The sequence below is a fragment of the Triplophysa rosa genome, linkage group LG15 (assembly GCF_024868665.1).
Source record: "Triplophysa rosa linkage group LG15, Trosa_1v2, whole genome shotgun sequence".
Classification (NCBI taxonomy): Eukaryota; Metazoa; Chordata; class Actinopteri; order Cypriniformes; family Nemacheilidae; genus Triplophysa; species Triplophysa rosa.
In genome coordinates, this window is record NC_079904.1 from 5,176,489 (window position 1) to 5,198,627 (window position 22,139).

General features: G+C 38.0%; 1 protein-coding gene across 3 annotated transcripts; it reads right to left on the reverse strand.

Annotated features, from left to right (window-relative positions):
• Positions 1-266: 266 nt before the first annotated feature.
• On the reverse strand, positions 267-21,575 carry si:ch211-243j20.2 (uridine-cytidine kinase-like 1). 3 transcript variants are annotated; one of them, XM_057353359.1, is made up of 15 exons: positions 21,440-21,575; positions 20,026-20,222; positions 18,582-18,688; positions 17,326-17,496; positions 16,275-16,346; positions 13,791-13,980; positions 13,412-13,473; positions 9,406-9,425; positions 5,104-5,202; positions 4,655-4,748; positions 4,379-4,441; positions 3,834-3,956; positions 2,517-2,624; positions 2,038-2,194; positions 267-1,873 (listed from the first exon to the last, which is right to left on the reverse strand). In XM_057353359.1, the coding sequence occupies exons 1-15, from the start codon at positions 21,556-21,558 to the stop codon at positions 1,797-1,799; spliced, it is 1,659 nt and encodes a 552-aa protein (XP_057209342.1). In that variant the 5' UTR covers positions 21,559-21,575; the 3' UTR covers positions 267-1,796. The 3 variants fall into 3 exon arrangements, with proteins under 3 accessions (XP_057209342.1, XP_057209343.1, XP_057209344.1); XM_057353360.1 differs by lacking the exon at positions 9,406-9,425 and adding an exon at positions 10,034-10,050; XM_057353361.1 differs by having other exon boundaries at positions 20,026-20,219; positions 21,440-21,573.
• Between the last annotated feature and the right edge of the window lie 564 nt (positions 21,576-22,139).

The following is a 22,139-nucleotide window of genomic DNA, read 5'->3' on the forward strand; positions in this document are numbered from 1 at the left end:
TTCCATGAACGAGGGAGCGTCATTTATAAATGACTTTGATAACATGATTTCATTAAGTAATTAAAGTGATAAAGTCTATAGTATTTATATGTAGTAGCATGCCACACGTAATGCCTTAACTTGTGCAGAGCAAAGATTCTGGGGATTTTCTTTTGCAGAGGAATATAAGAGAATGAATATTTTTCCCACTTGGACACGTGATTAAACTCTTATGTCACGCAAAATTAAATGTTAATTAAGTAGATGTTTTTGTTAGATGAATTTAATCAGAATCAGCCTCAATATATTTTATTGAGCTTTTTAGACACAAATATTTTCAATATAACTGGACTGGAATGGCTTACAGCACTAGAGGTCAGACTGGAAGCTTGTGTTTGTAAACAGACAAGGATAGTCATAAACAACATTAACACAGTACGCATCTCAATGGGGACAGAGATAGTTTCTATTCAGAATTTGGGTAACATTTAGTAGGTAACAAAGTGATTCACTGATAATATTTGATTATTCTGTATTAAAAATAATACATATAACCAAGCATTTCTTTACTGTACATAAAATAAAAGACACAAACATAAAAATAAACAACATTACATGGAGGGTCCTGAGACAAACTATTTCAAAATTACATTTAGCAAAATATGACCAAAAATACAAATCAATTTTCTATTTAATTTAATTAAATAAGTAAAGCATATTGACACATTTTCTACACAAAGACCCAACAAAGGCAACAAAACAATTTTATGTGCCTTAGATGACATGTAACAGTGGAGTTTTGCAAGAAGCAAACGCTTCTCTCTGTTTTGGTTCAGATGTTAATAACAGACCTCCAAAAATGTCCACCAATAACTATTCTTACACTTTTGTCAATGCAAATCTATCATTGCTTCCAATTAACCAGGCACCGGGCAAACCAATGAAAAATAAATACACATTATCTACACTTTAAAATTCAAGTATATAACCCGGACAATGGCTGCAACAAAGCATAAACTATTACCCTGATTTTGTCCCCCTGTGGTACTGTAATGCATTATGAAAACAAAAAGAAATATTTATCCTTTGGACTTCATCTCGTATCAACAAAAGTCCCTTGTTAAATTTTTGATATTTTCACACATGCACACTAACAGGTAGATGCTGACCGATGTATTGATTGGCACCTATCATCTGTTTGAGCTAATGCACCAATCAATACAAAAAAAGATTGGCACTTGTCATCTGTGTGAACCAATTCACCAATCAATTGAAAAAAATATACAAATGAATGTACAGTACAACAAACAGTAGATAACTTGTGAGTTTTTGCAGACTGAGAGAACTGCAGTAAACAACTTTATGTATGACCCAAATCTTTAAATTCGCTTCTTGTGCATGGGCTACTATAAAGCTATTAACATTCTGCACCTTTATCAAAGCTGCATCAATACAGTCAGGCTAAAATTAGGCTGATTGATGAAGCATACTGTATACTAACATGGTATGACACTTTGCTCAACCGGTGTAAATGCATGTGTATATACAGTATTGTACTATTGGAAAAATAGTACTACTATAATAGTATGCCATAGAGAAATGGTGGAGTGCCTCTTCAGCATACCAACTCAAACTTAACATTAGCATTGCTGTCCAGTCACGTGGGCACTTTGAGAAAAGCTTTGATTTCTGACCGCCAAAAGGAGGCTAAGGCGTACGCTTATACAGGGCAGAGAGATGGGTCCACAATCAGATGAGATTAAGTGCTTAAATATTCCCTCCTCCGATGCAAGCAGATACACGGTCACTCAGCGAGTTTAGTAGTCCATCCCCTCATCACTTTCATACCAGTCTGAAGGAGCATCAGTTCCAAAGTAACGGTCCCCGAAATTACCTGGAAAACAACATATCTGGATTAGGATACATTTAAAAATAGGATCCAAAAGAAAATACAAACCAATTTAGACTTGGAAACAAAGTGAAAACAAAACAGGTCACTTCTCAGATCACATTGCGGTCATTTTATTGGCTTAGTAAAGAGCATAGTTGAAGTCTTACCAATCCCAGGAATGATGTGAAACTCATCGCTGACTTTCTTGTCCACAGCAGTGGTGATGATGCGTACTTTGGGAAAGGCGTAGGCCACCGAATGGACGCCCATCTCCGCCATGAGCAGAGAAAGCAGGAAGATCTTGTCCTCCTGGACATCGTGATCCTAGAAGCAGATTTAAAATAGTTATATAAGGGGATTGTGGTTCAAACGGTAATCTCTACACTCCTCTGTGGTCATGTTGATAACATTGAACCGACAGACAGACTTGCAAAACTCAAACTTGTGTGAACTTTGCACTCAGAAAGAATGTGTCTTTGACTATTTAAAATCACTTTGTTGCATAAAACCGAAGGTATTTTTACTGAAACAAATCAGTCATAATGGGAAAAAAAAGAGCAGCCACGATGCACTGGGAATTTGAAAAAAGAAAGTACCTAAATTACAAAACGGTCATGATACCTTCATAGGTGCCATTACAACTTACAAGTAAAACTCTGACAGCCATGAGCGCTGCTGCTCCTGTTGACACTGTGCTGTCCATCAGTATGACATAGTCTTCACTGATGTCCTTGGGCAGACGCAGATAATGAAGCTGAGGAAGACATTAGATCATAATAAGACAGATTTATAGACTGAGCAGAGATATGTAGGCAGTGCTGAACTCTTAAAGTAAGAACAGACACAAAACAGCCTCCAGCTGTTGTTATGGGAGATGTTATGGGTAAAGATGTTGGCCTTGTTACATATATGCATCAAACTATGGGAAAATATTAAAGTTATAATATTGAGTAAGTACTTTTAAATGATTTTCTGTTTTTCAGGTTTAACATTAAGAACTGTCCTAATACAAGTAAAAGACATGTATATGACTTTTTTCTGTGGAACACAAAAGAAGATATTTTGAAAAATGAGTGGTTTTGTGCCCATACACTGGAAGTCAACATGGGCCATTGTTTTTTTTGTTTTTTTTGGGGATATGTTCTTCAACATTTCTTTTGTGTTCTGCAGAAGAAAGTCATACGGGTTTGAAATGACATGAGGGCGAGTAAATGCTGAATTTTATTTTTGGTGAACCATTTCTTTAAAGTGATAGTTCACCCAAAAATGAAAATTGTGTCATTTACTCACCCTCAGATTGTTCCAAACCTGTATAAATGTCTTTGTTCTGCTAAACACAAGGGAAGATATTTGAAAGAATGTCAGTAACCGAGCAGATCTCGCCCCCCCCCATTTACTGCCATAGTAGGGAAAATAAATACTATAGTGGGAGTCAATGGGAGATGAGATCTGCTCAAAATCTGACGTTATTCCAAATATCTTCCTTTGTGTTTAGCAGAACAAAGACATTTATACAGGTTTGGAACAATCTGAGGGTGAGTAAATGATGACAGAATTTTCATTTTTGGGTGAACTACCCCTTTAAGTACACCAGGGTATGTACATAAATCTCTGATACATAATTGCTATAGTGTACCAAATGTTTCGTACAGCTAGAGGGAGCTATACACCACATGTTTACCTACAACAATGTGTCCGCAATGTGTCTAAAAACCCCCAGCACAGAGCTGTCTATCATAAATATAGTCACACATGCTATTAGTCATCTAAAAACAGGCTTAGATGGCAAATCTGCCAACATCAGCAATGAAAAGCAGACCATGACCTGGAGAACAGTAAATCATACACGTCGTCCTACCAAGGCTGAGAACACAAGGACACATGATAACATGAACATTCTGATCACAGATTGTTTATAGATGTGTCCGAGTGCCGGCAGCTGGATGGGAGGAGAAGGCGATACCTCGGGCTCTCCCGTGTCGTGGTTGGTCTGGATGAGGATCTTTCCGAGTCGGATGTCCTTACAAACTGCCATCAAGGCCTGTTCCATGGTCTCTCCTGCCCGCAGAATGGACACGCCAGTGATCTATCAAAAACACACACAAGTGCACAAAGTCACAAATATTTAAAGGCATATGATGTAAAAAGCCATAGTAAAATACTCTTTTAATTTTACTACTATTTTTAGTCAAATTCATGCAACTGGATCAAGCAACCAGACACAATAATTCGCTTCTTTTATTTAAGAGGAATTTGTAAATGGTGCCTGCTCACAGAATAAAGAAAATATGCATTTTTTCAACCTGTTTTATAGCCCACCAGGCATAAAAACAAACAAACAGTCCAATCAATTAGAGAGGTACGCTTGTCTTCAACAAGTCATGTGGTTCGCAGATAAGTTCTATGCCAAAGTTTAATCCTTAATAACCTCAAACAAAAACAGTAACAGCAATTGCAAGCGATCTTAACTATTGCCTATTTCCAAAAAGCATGAAAATAACAACAAACCCTTTTCCCGCTCAGCCTCTTTCCTTCATATACAGTTCCTTGTGGAGTTTCAACCGACACCGGCTGAAAAGACAAGAAGAAACAAGAATCAGAGCAATAAAACCGAATAAAATACATAAAAACAGACTTGCTTCACTTCACGCTATAAAATCTTAATTCGCCCTCGACCGCACTACCTGACACTCATATGTATTGCTGTATTACGCGGCCAATATCCAGAGCTCGTAACAGCGGGAGTAAAAGTTTGTGGCTGGTCATTAATGATGGTCCACTCACCTTCAGCGGCAGGAAGGACAGGGCGTGTTCTATAAGCAGCCTCATTAATCTCTTGGAATAGAAAATAAATTCATCCCGACTGGTTTCTTTATTCCTGGGGGCAAAGGACACAGTCAGTTGTATGGAAGAGAAATGATGTGTGTTTTGGAGGAGGGAACGGTATTGTAAACAGTAAGCACAGGTCTGAGAGGTGAGATAAAGAGAAGAAACGGTCAATAGTTTATTTTAATTACCCAACTACTGTACACATGACACAGAAACTACAAATACAATTCAAGATTCAGTCGGTTTGCTCAAGAATAATTATGTAATAAATCATGTAGCTTAGGTTTCATGGACGTGCACGGACAAGAAAACACGTTGACTATATGTAAGGAGGGTTATGACAAAAATTTCCAAACCTATTTCTATGACGTTCCTACAGGTGTGCACATTTACGAAGATTGTACCTGATAATCGTGTGCATTCCTCTAACTTGTGGGGTGCTCTCCATAACGCTCAGGGTCTTGGGTAGAGGTTGACCCTGGTGAGCGGACGCCAGGGCAGATCTATGTGGCACATATGTTTGACATTTAGTAACTTTCCCTTACGCTTGAGTTGGACGAGAGCAAACAAGTACACCAAGTATCAACCCATACGTGTCGCAACAGGAAAAGAGACAAATGCAATTGGATTTGACTTTTTCCCAGTACGAATATGGGTTAAAAATACAATGTCAGTGTTATGGTAGCACATCCACGCAGAGTTAAAGCCCGTTCACGTCACAAGTCTGAATTTTTTGTATAAATACATTCCAGAAAAACAGACTATGGTTTATGGTCTGGCAATCTTAGCTATAGTTAAGGCTGCTCGATTATGACAAAATTATAATCACTATTATTTAAAGGGGTCATATGGCGTGAATACGTGTTTTTCTGTGTCTTTGGTGTGTTATAAGTTGTCCATGCATGTATTAGACACGTAAAATTGCACAAATGAAAGTGTCGGAAACAAAAGATGCATTCTATGTAAAAGCGAATGCTCACCCAGATCTGCCTGAAACGCCTCGTGTAACCACACCCCCACAAATCCACGTCAGTTCGTTGTATGATTTGACTAAGACCGCCCAAATGTATACGCAAGTAAGGTGGGTGTACCTGTCAGTACAATTGCTTTGGAACCTGATGTTCCAAATATGGTAAGAGGCGTTACATTTCCGTGAAACGCTTGCAGTATTCGACCAATCACTACGCACTGGTTAACTGGCCAATCATAGCATACCTCGCTTTTCAGAGCGATGAGCTTTGTAATAAATCTGCGCGTTGCAGAGAGGCGGGGCAAAGAGTAGATACAAACATGCACGGTATGTGGAAAAACAGCGTTTTTTAACCTTAAGTCGTGTATATACATTGCATTACATCTAAAACAAACGATAATATTGGTTTTAGCCTTGTCATATGACCCCTTTAACACAACTTTGAAAACAAGGTCAATAAATGGATGAATTATTAATAAATAAATAGCTTGTCAATTTAACACTGGATTCAACTCAACATATAAAACACAGAACCAACATAGAACCATGTCTTGGTTCTTCAGTGGTTCTTCTGAAGAACCATACAGGGTCCTAACAGGTTCTTTATACGAAGCGGTGCTATAGCACCTCAGTTATCCCAAAGTACCACTGAAGAACCTCTGAAGAACCACTTCTATAGCACCAAGATATACTTCTATATACTAAAGTGGTTTCCCTATGATTACAAGCCAAGAACCACTTTTAGCGTAATATAGCACCATTTTTTTTGTAGATAAAATAATTAGGGCTGTCAAACGATTAATCGCGATTAATTGCATCCAGAATAAAAGTTTGTGTTTACATAATATATGTCTGTGTACTGTGCATATTAATTTTGTATTTACTAATACAAACACATACACATGAATACATTATTTTGAAAATAATTACATGTGTTTATTTATATTTACCAATAATTGAAATTATATATAAATGTTTATTTATTTTGAGATTTTTCTTAAATATATGCATGTATGTGTATGTGTTAATAAATACAAAATTATTATGCACAGTACACAGATATACACTCACCTAAAGGATTATTAGGAACACCATACTAATACGGTGTTTGACCCCCTTTCGCCTTCAGAACTGCCTTAATTCTACGTGGCATTGATTCAACAAGGTGCTGAAAGCATTCTTTAGAAATGTTGGCCCATATTGATAGGATAGCATCTTGCAGTTGATGGAGATTTGTGGGATGCACATCCAGGGCACGAAGCTCCCGTTCCACCACATCCCAAAGATGTTCTATCGGGTTGAGATCTGGTGACTGTGGGGGCCATTCTAGTACAGTGAACTCATTGTCATGTTCAAGAAACCAATTTGAAATGATTCGAGCTTTGTGACATGGTGCATTATCCTGCTGGAAGTAGCCATTAGAGGATGGGTACATGGTGGTCATAAAGGGATGGACATGGTCAGAAACAATGCTCAGGTAGGCCGTGGCATTTAAACGATGCCCAATTGGCACTAAGGGGCCTAAAGTGTGCCAAGAAAACATCCCCCACACCATTACACCACCACCACCAGCCTGCACAGTGGTAACAAGGCATGATGGATCCATGTTCTCATTCTGTTTACGCCAAATTCTGACTCTACCATTTGAATGTCTCAACAGAAATCGAGACTCATCAGACCAGGCAACATTTTTCCAGTCTTCAACTGTCCAATTTTGGTGAGCTCGTGCAAATTGTAGCCTCTTTTTCCTATTTGTAGTGGAGATGAGTGGTACCCGGTGGGGTCTTCTGCTGTTGTAGCCCATCTGCCTCAAGGTTGTGCGTGTTGTGGCTTCACAAATGCTTTGCTGCATACCTCGGTTGTAACAAGTGGTTATTTCAGTCAAAGTTGCTCTTCTATCAGCTTGAATCAGTCGGCCCATTCTCCTCTGACCTCTAGCATCAACAAGGCATTTTCGCCCACAGGACTGCCGCATACTGGATGTTTTTCCCTTTTCACACCATTCTTTGTAAACCCTAGAAATGGTTGTGCGTGAAAATCCCAGTAACTGAGCAGATTGTGAAATACTCAGACCGGCCCGTCTGGCACCAACAACCATGCCACGCTCAAAATTGCTTAAATCACCTTTCTTTCCCATTCTGACATTCAGTTTGGAGTTCAGGAGATTGTCTTGACCAGGACCACACCCCTAAATGCATTGAAGCAACTGCCATGTGATTGGTTGATTAGATAATTGCATTAATGAGAAATTGAACAGGTGTTCCTAATAATCCTTTAGGTGAGTGTATATTATGTAAACACAAACTCTTATTCTGGATGCGATTAATCGTTTGACAGCCCTAAAAATAATGTATGAATGCAAATGTTCAATTAAATAAGTTTGCAATTAATGGATCAGACTTGGTGTGAAGAGGCTTTTAAATTAATAGGACACTAGAAGACGGACCTTATGGCTTGCCAAAAACAATGATCTGATGCACAAGAATTCAGTATTTAATATTAAGAATTAATAGTGTAAACTTCAAGATGGCATTGTGTGCAGCACATAATAATCCAAATAAATACTAACATGAAACATTTAACTGATTCAGAGTATTGGCAAACCTCAGCCCACAAACCCTACATCCATCCAGAAAGACAGCTCACACCCTCTCCTAACTAGGCAATCACAAGGGTGACAAAAAAGCCAATCAGAGCATGTTTGATGGGTAACATGAGAAGAGGGATTTTAGACCAATTCAACTGCATGAGCCACCCACCATTTACTTTTGAGGACTTTTATCACTTAAAGGGACAGTTCACCCAAAAAACAAAAATTGTGTCATTATTTACTCACCCTCAAGTTGTTCCAGGTCTGTATAAATGACTTTGTTCTAATGAACACAGAGAAAGATATTTGGAAGAATGCTTGTAAAAAAACAGTTCTCGGCCACCATTGATTACCATAGTAGGATAAATTGCTTTATAAATTTCGTTGAACACAAAAAATATATTTTGAAGAATGTAGGAAAGCAAACAGTTCTGGGGCACTTGTATTTTTTCCTACTATGGTAGTCAATGTTGGCCAAGAACTATTTGGTGCCCAAGAAATGTATACAGATTTGGAACAACTCGAGGGTGAGTAAATAATGACAGAATTTTTTTTTCAGTGACTGTCCCTTTAAATTGAAAGTTCACCCAAAAATGACAATTCTGTCTTTATTTACTGCCCCTCACGTTGTTCTAAACCTGTATAAATTTCATTGTTCCAATGAACACAAAGAAAAGATATTTGGAAGAATGTCAGTAACCAAACAGATCTCATCCCCCATTTACTGCCATAGTAGGAAAAATAAATACCATGGGAGTCAATGGGATATGAGATCTATTAGGTTACTGACATTCCAAATATCTTCCTTTGTGTTTAGCAGAACAATTTATACAGGTTTGGAACAATCTGAGGGTGAGTAAATGATGACAGAATTTTCATTTTTGGGTGATCTTTTCCTTTAAGACTACATCATGTTGTACCTAGTTAGGACACAGCATTAAACCGATGAGGGAAATGTTCACTGCCTGTTCTGGATGATCTGAAAATAAATTTAAATTACAAGATTAAAAAAAAGAAAAAAGCACCAGTTATTAGTGAATTAACAAAACAAGTTTATCAAATGAGAAGGGATTGCAGAAGATGGATTCAATAAAATAAATAAAATGAAGCTTTAAGGAACGAGAGGACGCAAGAATTTATCCTCACATATCCCAGCGGAGTTTCCTCTGTAGAAGGGAATAAATGTTCATTGGGACACAATGATGACCAGACGGAGAAAAGAGAGAAAGAGAGAAAAGAACACGACCTGATTAAAGTCGATAAAGACCAGAAACAGCAGTAACACAGACACAGGCAACATGAGCTCGGGTTTGGATTATGTCAATGGTTTTGAACTCTGAGGTGCTTCTTGCCGAAAAATAAATATGTAATGATAATGACTGAATGTACATTATTGGTTTTTAAGAGTTGTAAAACCACTGAAATAGCCCCTGGCCCGTGTTAGCAACAGCCATCAGGAGAAAACACAGTGAAGACAAAGACAAAAGTACAAAGTTCGACCGTGGCGAAGTTTTTCAGTAAAAAGGTTTCAGAAACCGTACCTTCTTTTATAACCCTGATACCTTTAGATTTCTCATTTAACAATTACATTTTGTTTCAACAAAAGTAAGTAATGTAGTTGTGTATATCAAACACTGCATCCAGACGACACTTAACACTTTTGTCTTCAACTGCACATCTGCAGGTTTGAGGGAAAAAAGGAGACAGATGAAGGACAGGATTGAAAGAATGTGGGAGAAAGAGATGAGACAGGATGGGCAAATAGCAGCCGTACCTCACTGTGATTTCACGCTGGGATGGTTAGAGCAATCGGTCGAGGGTTTAGCGAGTATTTCATTACAAATACGCACGGGAGGAGAATAAAATAAGAAAAGAAAAACAGACAAACTCATGAAATGAGATATCCACTGAGAGAAGCCATTCCAAACAGTTAGCCCCCCACCCTCTCCATGGTATACCGGCAAAATATTTCCTACGTTTAACCTGAAACAATCACATGCTTGTATTTTCCCCATTATATTTTAATGCCTCAAGTATCTCCAACAATTCGAAATAAAAACGCTACAGGCTGTGATTTAACAGTCTTTATCAGCACATTCATCGTCACTGGGTGACTGTGGAATCATGGGATGGCCTCATATACCACATAGACAGACACTAAATTTGACAAAGCTTTGGAGGTTATCCATTTACTTTTATAACTGCAGCAAAACTCGATGCTACTTTTAAAAAAAGATATTATTCAGATCTGTCTCAAGATCTTAAGTATTAATTGGACTGAAAACTTTAACCGTGACCTCTACACGATGACAAACCCTGATGTGTCTCTACGGGTTTAGAGTATTATATCTTCGGTAGAGAAGTACATGTGTCATTAGTCTAACAGATCCACTATTCCTCACTGTGATCAATCAAGTGATGACACAAAATGCATTTTCCATCTTGGGCTATATTATGATGACATTTCAACCGTTTCTGAACCATTTCTGTGCCAAATATTAAGGCATGAACGTATGCAGAGTGATGGGCTGTCATGGGCATCAATGCTAATGTTTTTTGCTCTATATGGATGCTCGCTTTTTCTGATACCAAATGGCATCCATGTATAAAATACGTCTCGAGTTTTCTGATCAATGTGTTTTTACAAAGAAAGAGAATTTTAATTATTACATTAAAGGTCTTTGCACATACAGTCCGAAATTTTCGCATGCATTTTTCGTATTTGGCTCTTGTTTGTACGGTGTCTCTGAAGGCCACTCAAAATGCTTGACGGATGCGAAAAACGCAGAAAATCGAACCCGGTCCGAATTTTTTTATGACGGACGAAAATATCGGAGGCAGTGTGTAAATGTGATTGACACAACGTGAGGTCGTATTTATTTTTTAACGTGCGGAAATTTCGGACGCAAATTTCGGACTCAATGTGCAATGGGCTTAAAGGAGTAGTTCACTATACAATTAAAATTTCATGATAATTCACTCACCCACATGTCATACAATCCGTGTGTTTATTTCTTCTGCCGAAAACAAATTGAGGCTTTTGATGAAAGCTTTCTAGGGTTCTTATCCATATAATGTACTAAAACGGGGGGCAGTTGGTTAAGGTTCAAATTTCAGTTTCATCGCAGCTTCAAATGGCTCTACACGACACCAGATGAATAGGGAGCCACAGAGATGACGTGTTTTTGTAGGCCAACCCGGAAGTTAGCGCTGCAGGGGTTCCCTCGCCCGAAAGCTTATGCATTTTTCCCATAGACTTTTGGAAGATCGCCAAAAAAAGGCTCTGTGATTAACAAAGGTTTATGTTGTTTAGACGTCATATAGTCTTTACAAATGAACAACCTTTGTTACTTTTGAAGCCGAAAAACAATCACCCAGAAGTAAAAAGCTAACATGATGCTATAATCAGACTCCATTATATGGTCGCTCGATATCAACGTCACCACCACCAAGACTTCGACAACTCTTTCAAACTTTATTAAAAATGTGTTCCCTGGTAAGTAATTACTCTGTGAATGAATCCGCATCTACGTTTTTAGAGATTTGTGCCCATGTTGCATTATTTATGAGATTTATATGCGCGATGACGTCTAACGTTCCCACCAAAGGAAGTAGTAGCTTTTAGCAACTTGTTAGCAACCGCCGTTTTTAAGACACAATAGGCTTTAAAAAAATCCAGAGCGGGTTATAACTGGTGTGTTTTATGTCATAGAATAAAACGTGAAAATATTTAGAGGTTTTGTTAACCACAGACCTTATTTCAGGCGATTACCAAAAACCCATTAAAAAACCCATAGATTTTGGGGCGATGGAACCGGAAGTCCTAAAATGCTAACTTGTTTCCGGGGTTTGCATACAAAAATACGTCATCTCTGAGGCTCCCTATAAGGGTGTTGTCTAGCAAAACAATTAGTCATTTTCCAAGATTTTTTTTACCATTTAGTTTCATACCATCCTATTGAGTAAAAAAATTATGTTTTACCACCGTGTCAAACCGCACGCGAGTGATGGATGCCAAGCGATAAAAGACAATAGAAAATATTTTTGATCATATTGCATCGTGCCATATCCAGTGGCAAAATTTCTTATTAAAATGGATTCTAGTCATTTGTTGCATCGCATCGTGTGGCTCCTGTGCTGTGTAGACAGTGCAACGGCTTATGTTTATAATCTCATGCTTAATGTTTGGCAACCAAGCTACTTCCGTCAACAGAATGGCGCGTGAAGCTTTAAATCAGCGCAGAATCTGATTTTGGTGGCAGTGTTAACGTAGTCTATGAGCGCTGCGCTAGACTTGCATTAAAAGCATTGTGTAATTGTAATGATAGTGGCTGTTCCAAAGCTAAGCATACTTAAACACTGTAAACCCAAATGCTTAAAATAAACAAACACATTAAGTAATGTTAACTTAATTTTATCAAATAATTTAAGTTCCTGAAACACATTTTTACTTTTGAACCAAGTATAATGATTATTTTTGATTAACTTGAACTTTTGACAAACTCAAAAAAAAAAAAAAGCTCCTTGTTCAATTTACTTAATTGAAACATGTTAATTCAACATAATTGGTCGAGAAGGATTTCCAATTCCCAGCATGCTTTGCGTCAGACTGCATTAGGAGAGTATATTTTAAGATATGATTACTTTGTGTTTTTCAGTAAAGTTAAAGGCTTATCTTGGATATTTAGAAGAGTTTGACATATTTTTCAGTTTTGTGGTTACCACTGTTCAGAAGAGTGGTGCATGTGCTTAGGCTGTGGGAGGCTACATGTAACCTGTAACATGTGACATGTTACCAGTGAGCAATAACTGTGCTAATGCCAGTTCTGAGATCAGTCTCTTCTTGCTCATTTTGGGTTGCATAAGTCAAGGTGTTTGATTTATGCACATTAATCAAAATTTGAAAGTTCTGCTTACTTAAACCGAGAAATTCTTAAACTCAACGAGTTGCCTTAATGTTTTTGAGTATTGCCGACTTATCCGGGTTTACAGTGTACCATGGTATGGGCTTCAAATGCAAACACATGCAACATTTGTGTGTATCAGGAGCATGTGGATAACAACATGCATGTTGGTCAGTCTCAGTAATTCATTGTGCAAAGACCTTCTAGCCACTCTTATTTAATGTCATGAACACATTTTCATCACCTACCGTTTCAAGCTGACTGTGGACGTGCTGAACAATCAGATCCAAAGCTACAAAGTTCTCCCCACCTGGAGAAACAGTGGATTTCGATCATTCATTCATTTTGACAATTCAATGCATTAAAGGATTTTTACTTAAAGAAATATGGCACCCTTAAATAAAAATTATGTCATTATTTATTTGTTCAAAACTTGTATATGACTCTTTCTTCTGTGAAACACAAATAAAGATATTATGAGAAATGTCTCATTGGTTTTGTGTCCATACATGACATTCAATAGGGCCAATGTTTGGTTCTTCAAAATATCTTCTTTTGTGTTCTGCAAAAGAAAGCAAGTCATGATGTTATAAAAGATTATGTAATGGTTTTGAGAACTACACCTACCTCTTGGAACCACAATATCTGCAACCTGCACAGTGGGCTCGATGTACTGCTCAAACGCTGGCTTGACAAACTTGTTGTATTGTTTAATGACACCTGCGATGTCACGCCCGCGCACTGTAATGTCCCTTTTCAGTCGCCTGACCAGTCGGATGTCAGAGTCAGTGTCCACAAACACCTTCATGTCTAGCAGCTAAATGATGTAAAGACAAAATAACATGTTATATGGGTGCAGGGATGCATCTGGATGTGGGCTAGACTCAGTATTTATCAGAATAATGACTATTGACAGAAAGGTCAGTGTAAAGTTTTTCTATGGCAAGAGTCGCATAACAGTTTCTCAAACAGAAAAACAAACGCATACAGTTTTGCATCAACATGACAATAAATAAATGATAATATTCACGTTTTTGAAGTGTAGATTATTTTTAAGTTTTTGGGTGAAACTGAACATAAAGATGAAACCTTGGTGACCTCTGGTACAAAGAACACCAGACATCAATATAGATCTGACTGCAAACTCTACAGGGTCTCTCTGAAAACATATCTCAGATCTTTAAACAAAGCAAACGCGTCAGTTCACTTAGTAAAAAAATTGTTCAGTAAAAACTAAGTCAAGATCAATTAATGCAATGAAGTGCAGCAGGAAAGCAACAAGCCAAGACATACATACTGCCAGAACTGACACTGTCGCTGAAAACGGATATTATATTATTCAATGGCCCGACAAGACAAACCGAACGCATTAAATCTTCGAGTAACGATAAACAATCCAATACTTTTAAACAGCAGTGCCAGCGATCCTGCCGACACTCTGAGGCGTAACTCACAAGACTTTGTGTGCAGGAGTGCGAGAAACGTGTATGAATGGGTTGAAAGGTCACGTGTATATCAACTTTAGAAGACAGAGAGTCGTTCATCATCCTTTCTTAACCAACATATCTCAAAAGGGAAATTACTGCTGTAAGCGTTTGCCGTATTCATGAACGCTGCCACAAGAAAAACATTTAAAAAACCGAGCCATTCGTTAGGTGACGGACACCATCTTACATTTGTCACCCCGCGTCACCTCTGCTGCATTCCCCTCGTAAATCATTTCGGGCCGAACTGCTTTGCCAATGCGCACACAATAGCTCCTATTTTAATTCGTATGGATTTCTGCGCGGGGTAGGATCGAAACCCGGCAATGGGAGCTGTCAACGGCCTGCTCGCTTCCCCCTGCCAGCCCTCACCTTCAGCATCAAAGAAAGAGGAATGAGTCACCTACATTGTGAGAGGAGAACGACAAAATGTTGCAGAGAACAACAAGGAAATGTAAACGCGCGGGCAGAGTTAGCAGATTTCTTTGTAGCCTGATTGGTGTGGGCAAGATATTGGTCCAGGCTTCAGGAAGTGGCTTTAATATGTCTATTCTTCATCCAGGGTTGAAGTTCTTTTAGATGATGGAAGCGAAGACTAGAACTCATTATACACTAACCATTAACCCTGATCATGAGTATGTAGAGCTGTTGAAACACACAAAGACTACAGAGCAGAGAGGAAATCTCATCTACTGGCTGTGGTTGTGGGAATGAGATACATTAGTCAAAGGAAAGAGAAATAGACGGTTCAACTGGTGACGGTTAAATAGACAATAATGTTAATTTATACATTTTAATTAAACTAAAATGTAAAATATGAACTACTGTATGTGTACAGATGAACATTAACTAAGACGCCCAAGAAACAAACGCTATCATTGTGATATTTCAATGCATGAAGTAATTTTAATGGCTTGAATCTTATTGTTAAGTGATGCCACATTACAAAAGTGTTTACAAGAAAGGTGCCAACAATAAAAATAGGAAAATGAATTAAATAAATTAAATCATGGCAAAAAAAGTTCCAAAAATTTTCTAAACTGATCAATATTTTAATCATGTTACCGAGATGTGCTTTGCAACACAACCAAAGTCACCATTAAATAACACTCAATGACCATAGAATGCTTTTTAATTTTATTTGAATATATTTCTCATTTAGCAATAACTAAAAAATATGAATTTCTTATTTTGATTTCGAGGTGAACTATTGGCACTCTTCATGAGACTATACATTCAAAAGCAGTGCCACCTAATGGATAACAGAAATGCCTTTTATAATCTTCCCATGATTCCCTCTCTCTCACCTAATACAGCTCTTTGTATCGTCACTTAGCATCTATCACTTTCCTCTGGGACTTTAATACCCCTCTCTCTCTCTTATCATTACACACCTCTGTTCTCATTTGACCTCATCTTTAACTACGCCTCCATTCATCTCTCTCTGTTTTATAACTCCCATCATGCTCAATATTTCAGTCTATGAAGTTCTTAATGTTTTTAAAGATTGTTCTTCATCTCTTTCTATCTTTCCCCGAAAGCCCTTCGTGAAATCACAAACCGCAGTTAATGGTGATGGTTGAGACGTATCTAATGTCCATTGTGACAAGAATAATATGAGACTTACCTTTAAAAGCTCTTTGTTGGCAAAGGCCAAAATTCCCTCGAAAATCACAACATTGGCCCCGTAAACTGTTTTCTGCAAAGTGCAAACAAACAAAAAAAAATACTGTTATACTAACTGGACTGCAAAAATGTAACCGATGCATCACATTTTCACCAATGCATTAAATATGCAACGTAATGGAATTACATAATGACAGCTGACAGACATAAAATAGATATAACACACATATATACTAATGACCTGTTAGCCAACCAGCAAGCTTTCTTCAAAGATCTTTTTGCTAAATCTATACAAACTGTAATTTCATGCCCATCAAACCTTACACTATGATGTTAACAAACTCAGTCTGGAGTGAATGCATTGAGAGACTGGAAGTGTTCAGCCACGCTCTTCTGCTTCAGAACAGGAGAACCCTGATGGTGTCACGATCCCATTAAAACAGACCCACAAGCGTGAGGCTTGTTGCCAATGGCTGTTCAGTCTCTGTATTGACCAGCACATGTCTGAGATCTTCAATTATCATCAACAATCATTAACATTACGACCCCTATAAACACTGAATCACGCATACACTACACATTTTAGTCATGCAATCCCTGAACAACCGTAAACACGATTAAATGAACGGCAGCATTGCGTTTCTTTCAGGCATGAAATTGCAGGTTGCAGCTGTGACCATATAAATGCAATTCTTAACAAATTCATGACATGACAATGATGAGCAAGTAAGATCTGTAATCTATCATTTTAGAGATTTGTCAGAGCTTGTGCTTTTGAATTCTCTTACACAAGAGTGAGGATGGAATTGCAGTTGTGTTAAAATACAGTATACAGGTGATTCAGAAAAAGCTGTCTCAGTGGATTGTACGCTAACCAGGTTTAGACAGACGTTAAAAAAACGTTGCGATCTCTGTGATATTGAACGATGCTGAGGGTAATGTTTTTGTGCTTGCAATGTTCTTCTGTCACACCATGGAACAGCCTATTTTACAAATATCATGCCAAACACATGCTTGCACGCTCACAAGCATACACACATGCGCACACTTACCCACTCCTTACGACGGTTGTGGGTTGTAAAGTCATAAACTGGCACTTTGATGCTCTTGCCCTTCTTTAGTTTCCTTAACACAGTAACCAGCAGCTCGAAATCAAAAGCATCAGGATGATCAAAGTTGTACTCGTTCTTAGCCGCCAACTCCTGCTCCTCTTTATTCAAAACCTGCAAGACGACAACAACAAAAAAGTCAAATCACCAGAGACATGATACAATTTCTAAATTTTGTCAATATCGGCGCAGTGTTATATTGCTAGTTTTTATTTTTGCATCAACGATTAATCACATCCAGAATAAAAGTCTGTGTTGACATTATATATGTCTGTGCACTGTGCATATTCATTTTGTATTTATAAACACATACATTTATATTAAGAAGATATTTAAATAAAAAGAAAAAACGAATAATAGTTTATATATATATGATATAAATATTATTATATTCAATTCAATTTTATTTATATAGCGCTTTTCACAATGTGCATTGTTCCAAAGCAGCTTTACAGGAGCAAATAAGAAAAACAGAAAAACACAGAAACGTAAAACACAGCACATTGCATGGTGTTTATAGACCAAGCAAGATCATTCTAATAAATAATATCTAATAAATAAATGAATAAATAAATAAATGCAGTCTCCCGGTGAGCAAGCCAACACTGCCCTGCTATATGCATGCCAACATTTCCTTAATACACACATGTATGTCTATGTGTGTCTCCAAAATACAAAATAAATATGCACAGACATGCATTATTATGTAAACACACACTTATATTCTGGATGCGATTAATCGTTGAACAGCCCTAAAATGAAGAAAATAAGTCAGTTTAGGAAATACAAGCTGGATTCAATCTCCTCCCCTTCTCTAATCTTAGAAACACTGTCGCTACAAACTAGAAATCACACAAATCACGGCTTTCACATATTCAGGCAATCTCCTGCCATAATCACACAGACATCCAATCCACAGAGAGAACCAGACTGACTGACTGAAACACCTAATTAGAGCACTAATAAACTGGAGGATACGTCATTAAATCAAATAAGGATTAATGACTACATCTTACAGCCTTTAAACACATCCAATGAAGGCGATCAACCATGGTTTCAACAGATGAAGAACTTCCATTTGAAGCTGCTCAATGGCACAGCCATGTGCAAGTGTCAGCAGAAGAAACGGCATTGAGAAAAATGTGTTGGATTAGGCGCAAGATTCCACATTTGTGTGTTCGGTCCTTTAAATCAGTTACCTTGTAGAAAGAGTCCATGGAGAGCAGAACAACCCAAGGAACATCTAGAGCCTCTATGATCTTATTGGCCACAGTGGTTTTCCCAGAGGCACTACCTCCACACAGACCTGCAGAACACACCAGACGCAAACATGTGTCAACAAACTGCTGCTTGTTTCAAAAGGAAGCCAAAAATAGAGGAGGCACCTCTTATCTAACATCAATGCTGGTCGGCCTAGGCTTGTTCCTAGCATGCTGAGAAACAGGTAGAACATGTTTCATGATTGACTCATTTTGTAAGTGTCACAGTTAATGAAAAAATTTGATTTATGGGTGCCTACATATAGATTTTCACATTCCTAATAACTAATATTTGTTTAAGGGATTTTTCACCCAACAATGAAAATTCATTGTTATAACAAACTTGTGGTACTCTTCTGCAGAACACGAAAGAAGATATTTTTAAGAACGTTGGTAACCAAACAACATTGGCCCCCATTGACTTTCATTGCATAGACACAAACCGCTGAGACATTTCTCAAAATATCTTCTTTGTGTTCCACTGAAAAAAGAATTTACAGGTTATGAATGACTTGAGGATGAATAAATGGTTTTGGACGAACCACGCCTTTAGGCTAAAAAACAACAACATAGACAGTCTACTGTACTATGCTGACACACATTTTTGGATACTAACGTTTCAGATAGATCCCAGTATAAAGGGTCATAAAGAAAGAGAGACATCAGACAATAAAATGAGATAACACCAGCGGGAAATACAAAAAGCCTGCTGTTATTGTGTAGACTGAAGTCCATAAAACTGACCCCTCGCATCTGACCTCTGTTAAGAGAAGATCATTCCACATGAATGGATGTGTTCCTTTCGTTCTCAAAAGCAAGCGATCAGGCAACGGCAGCCACACCGGACCTTTTTTTAACAGGAATAATTGACTGGAGCACATCCAAGTGTGAAATTGTAACCCGCACGACAGGCCCTCTGTGAGTAATGGACTGCATGCTAATACCTCACAGCTCAGCTCCGGGAGCGCTCGCGTCAGATTAACAGACTGAAACTAAAGTGTAATCCTTAAGGTTTAAAACACTATGGGTTTGTCCTCTGTAGAAGTTTCACAAAAATACTGAAACCATACTTTTAGATATACTGTACTTCATTTGATCTTTTAAGTCTTAAACTATGGGCAAGCGATATCAAAGTTCTTCTAAATGGAAAAAAGACTTGGACTGAAGAGTTCATGTATAGCCCATTTATGCATTTTTATAATTTACGGTGATGATTCAATAAAAAACATTCCTAAATTATTTCTCAGTCTGCCATTGGTTGACCAAACAGAAAGTCCCCAAACTCAAGTACGAGCGCACCTTTTCCTGAGCAACAATACCAACCAAAGCCAATAATAAACCAATAGCAAGAATAAGGTTTAAAAAGTATTAAACGCATACATACCTATAACAAAAGCTTCTTTAAAGGTGGTCCCAGTAACGTTATACCAGGGTGGACGTCCCGCGGTGTATATTGTCCTTTTATTTGTCCTCAGAAGCGGAGGCTCCGTTTTGCTCTGGCTGGTGCTCCGTTTCCGTGGTGACAAGGAGGGGGTGAGAGGACATCTATGTTCCATCAGGCCATCGAGAGAATCCTCGCTACTGCCATGAAATTAAAAGAACAACTTTTTTTTAAATGAAAGCCAAGGGGGGCAAACAAGTTTAAACTCAATAATAAAGATTTGCGTTAGCATCTTTTCACAGATATTGAAGATTGTAAACAGACATTCTTACATTATACAATCATTGTTGGAGTGTCCACACTGCCATCAGATATGCCTTTAAAATCATAAAACAACCCCATCTGACCTGAGCAAAGCAAAGCTATCCAGCACTGTTTCACAGAGAGCTCAAAGGGAATCCATGTCTTTATAAACCCCTCATAAAAAGCCGCTCACATGATCACTTCTGTTAGTGTGGGAGAGGGACTAGAGACCTTTCTCCAGATCCTGTCCAGGAAACCACACATATGCTCAGCTGAACCTGGAGCTTCATTTGAGTAAGGCTCTCATCATATGGACAGGGACTGGACACTCACTGGTGCTAATGGAGGACTGTAGTTTGTTATTGTGAAGGTGAAACAATAATAAGGCTGCGTCGAGATGTGTGATCCAGGATGTTTGCTTTGACGCGCAGACCAGGCTTACACAGATGAATACAAACACCAAATAGAGATTATGTGGCCTAGCCTTTGCCATGTGAGGTTTTTTAATGGGCCAACAAAAGCAGCCAATAAAATCTGAGCAATTGAAATGCATGTGAATTTGACAGTTTTTACATATAAATTCTGCTTTATATATAATGGCAATAGATTCACTGTTTTTTATTGAAAAAAATACTAGAGTAAAAACCATCACAGAAATGGCTATATGTATTTGTTTTAATGTAATGATCTCTGGTGGAGGGGAACAAAAACACTACTAAATTCTACTGAAATAAGGCCCGAACATCCTAAATAAATGAATTTTGTAATGGTTTTAATAGTAAGCAGGTTCATAATAAAATTTGTAATGAAAAACGTTTTTTTGTATTGTGAATTTGTATTGTTTTCAACAGGGTTGTACGTTACAGCAGATACGCCATCGTCCTCCAATCGAAAGCACGTATTCTATTATATTCTTCCTATTTTGTATATTGCAGATACAATCGGACAAAATAAGCCCCACGTTACACTCGGAAAAAAGCACATCAAACCATTCACTACGCTACTAAACTGACCCTTGTATCAAAGGACTTTTGTTTTTAAGTCGAACGAAGGCTATACGGTATCGGACAAGACTGTACGTCAACTGAGCGTATTCCACACCCCATCCACTCACCTGTCTGATCTGGACATGGAATGGTCGTCCTCATCTCCCTCTTCTTTCTGCTGCACCTCAACATCAGTTTGGCTCATAGTCATCGCCATGTTTTGTGGCGCGAACGTGCGAATACGCATGTCCGGAACTGACCGATTGCAGAAGAGCAGAACCATACGTCACAGCAGTCACAAGGCAGCAGCCTCATGCCGGGAGTGGGCGGAGTCACAGTCTCAGATCGGAAGTGGGCGGAAGTAGTGAGAAAGAGTACACGGTAAAAAGTTGTTTGTGAAAAAAAATGTGTAGTTAATCGATTGTTGTTTGATTATCTGACGCGGAACGAGGAAGACCAGAAAAAAGCCCTTCTCCAGCTTTCACAGGCAGAAACGAATGATGAGACAAAGAGCGTTTCACTTTGAATTTAAGGGCGATAACGTTATATGGACAATTTCTTTAATGAGTGTCTGGACAAAACATGCCTCAGGATTAATTGCATGTTTTAAGAATTTTGATTTTTTTTAGGTTACCATTTAATCTAATTTAGTTAGGTTTAATTTTTATTGTTAAATGTGTGGCTTCTGTGCTATAACTTTGTTTGATGTTGTAATATTAGTTTATGATGTGTAGTACATGGTATTATGTAGGCTTCTATGAAAAATTGGTTGATATGAGTAAAAATATAGTTTAACTAAATAAATAAAAATGTTCTATTGCTCAAAAT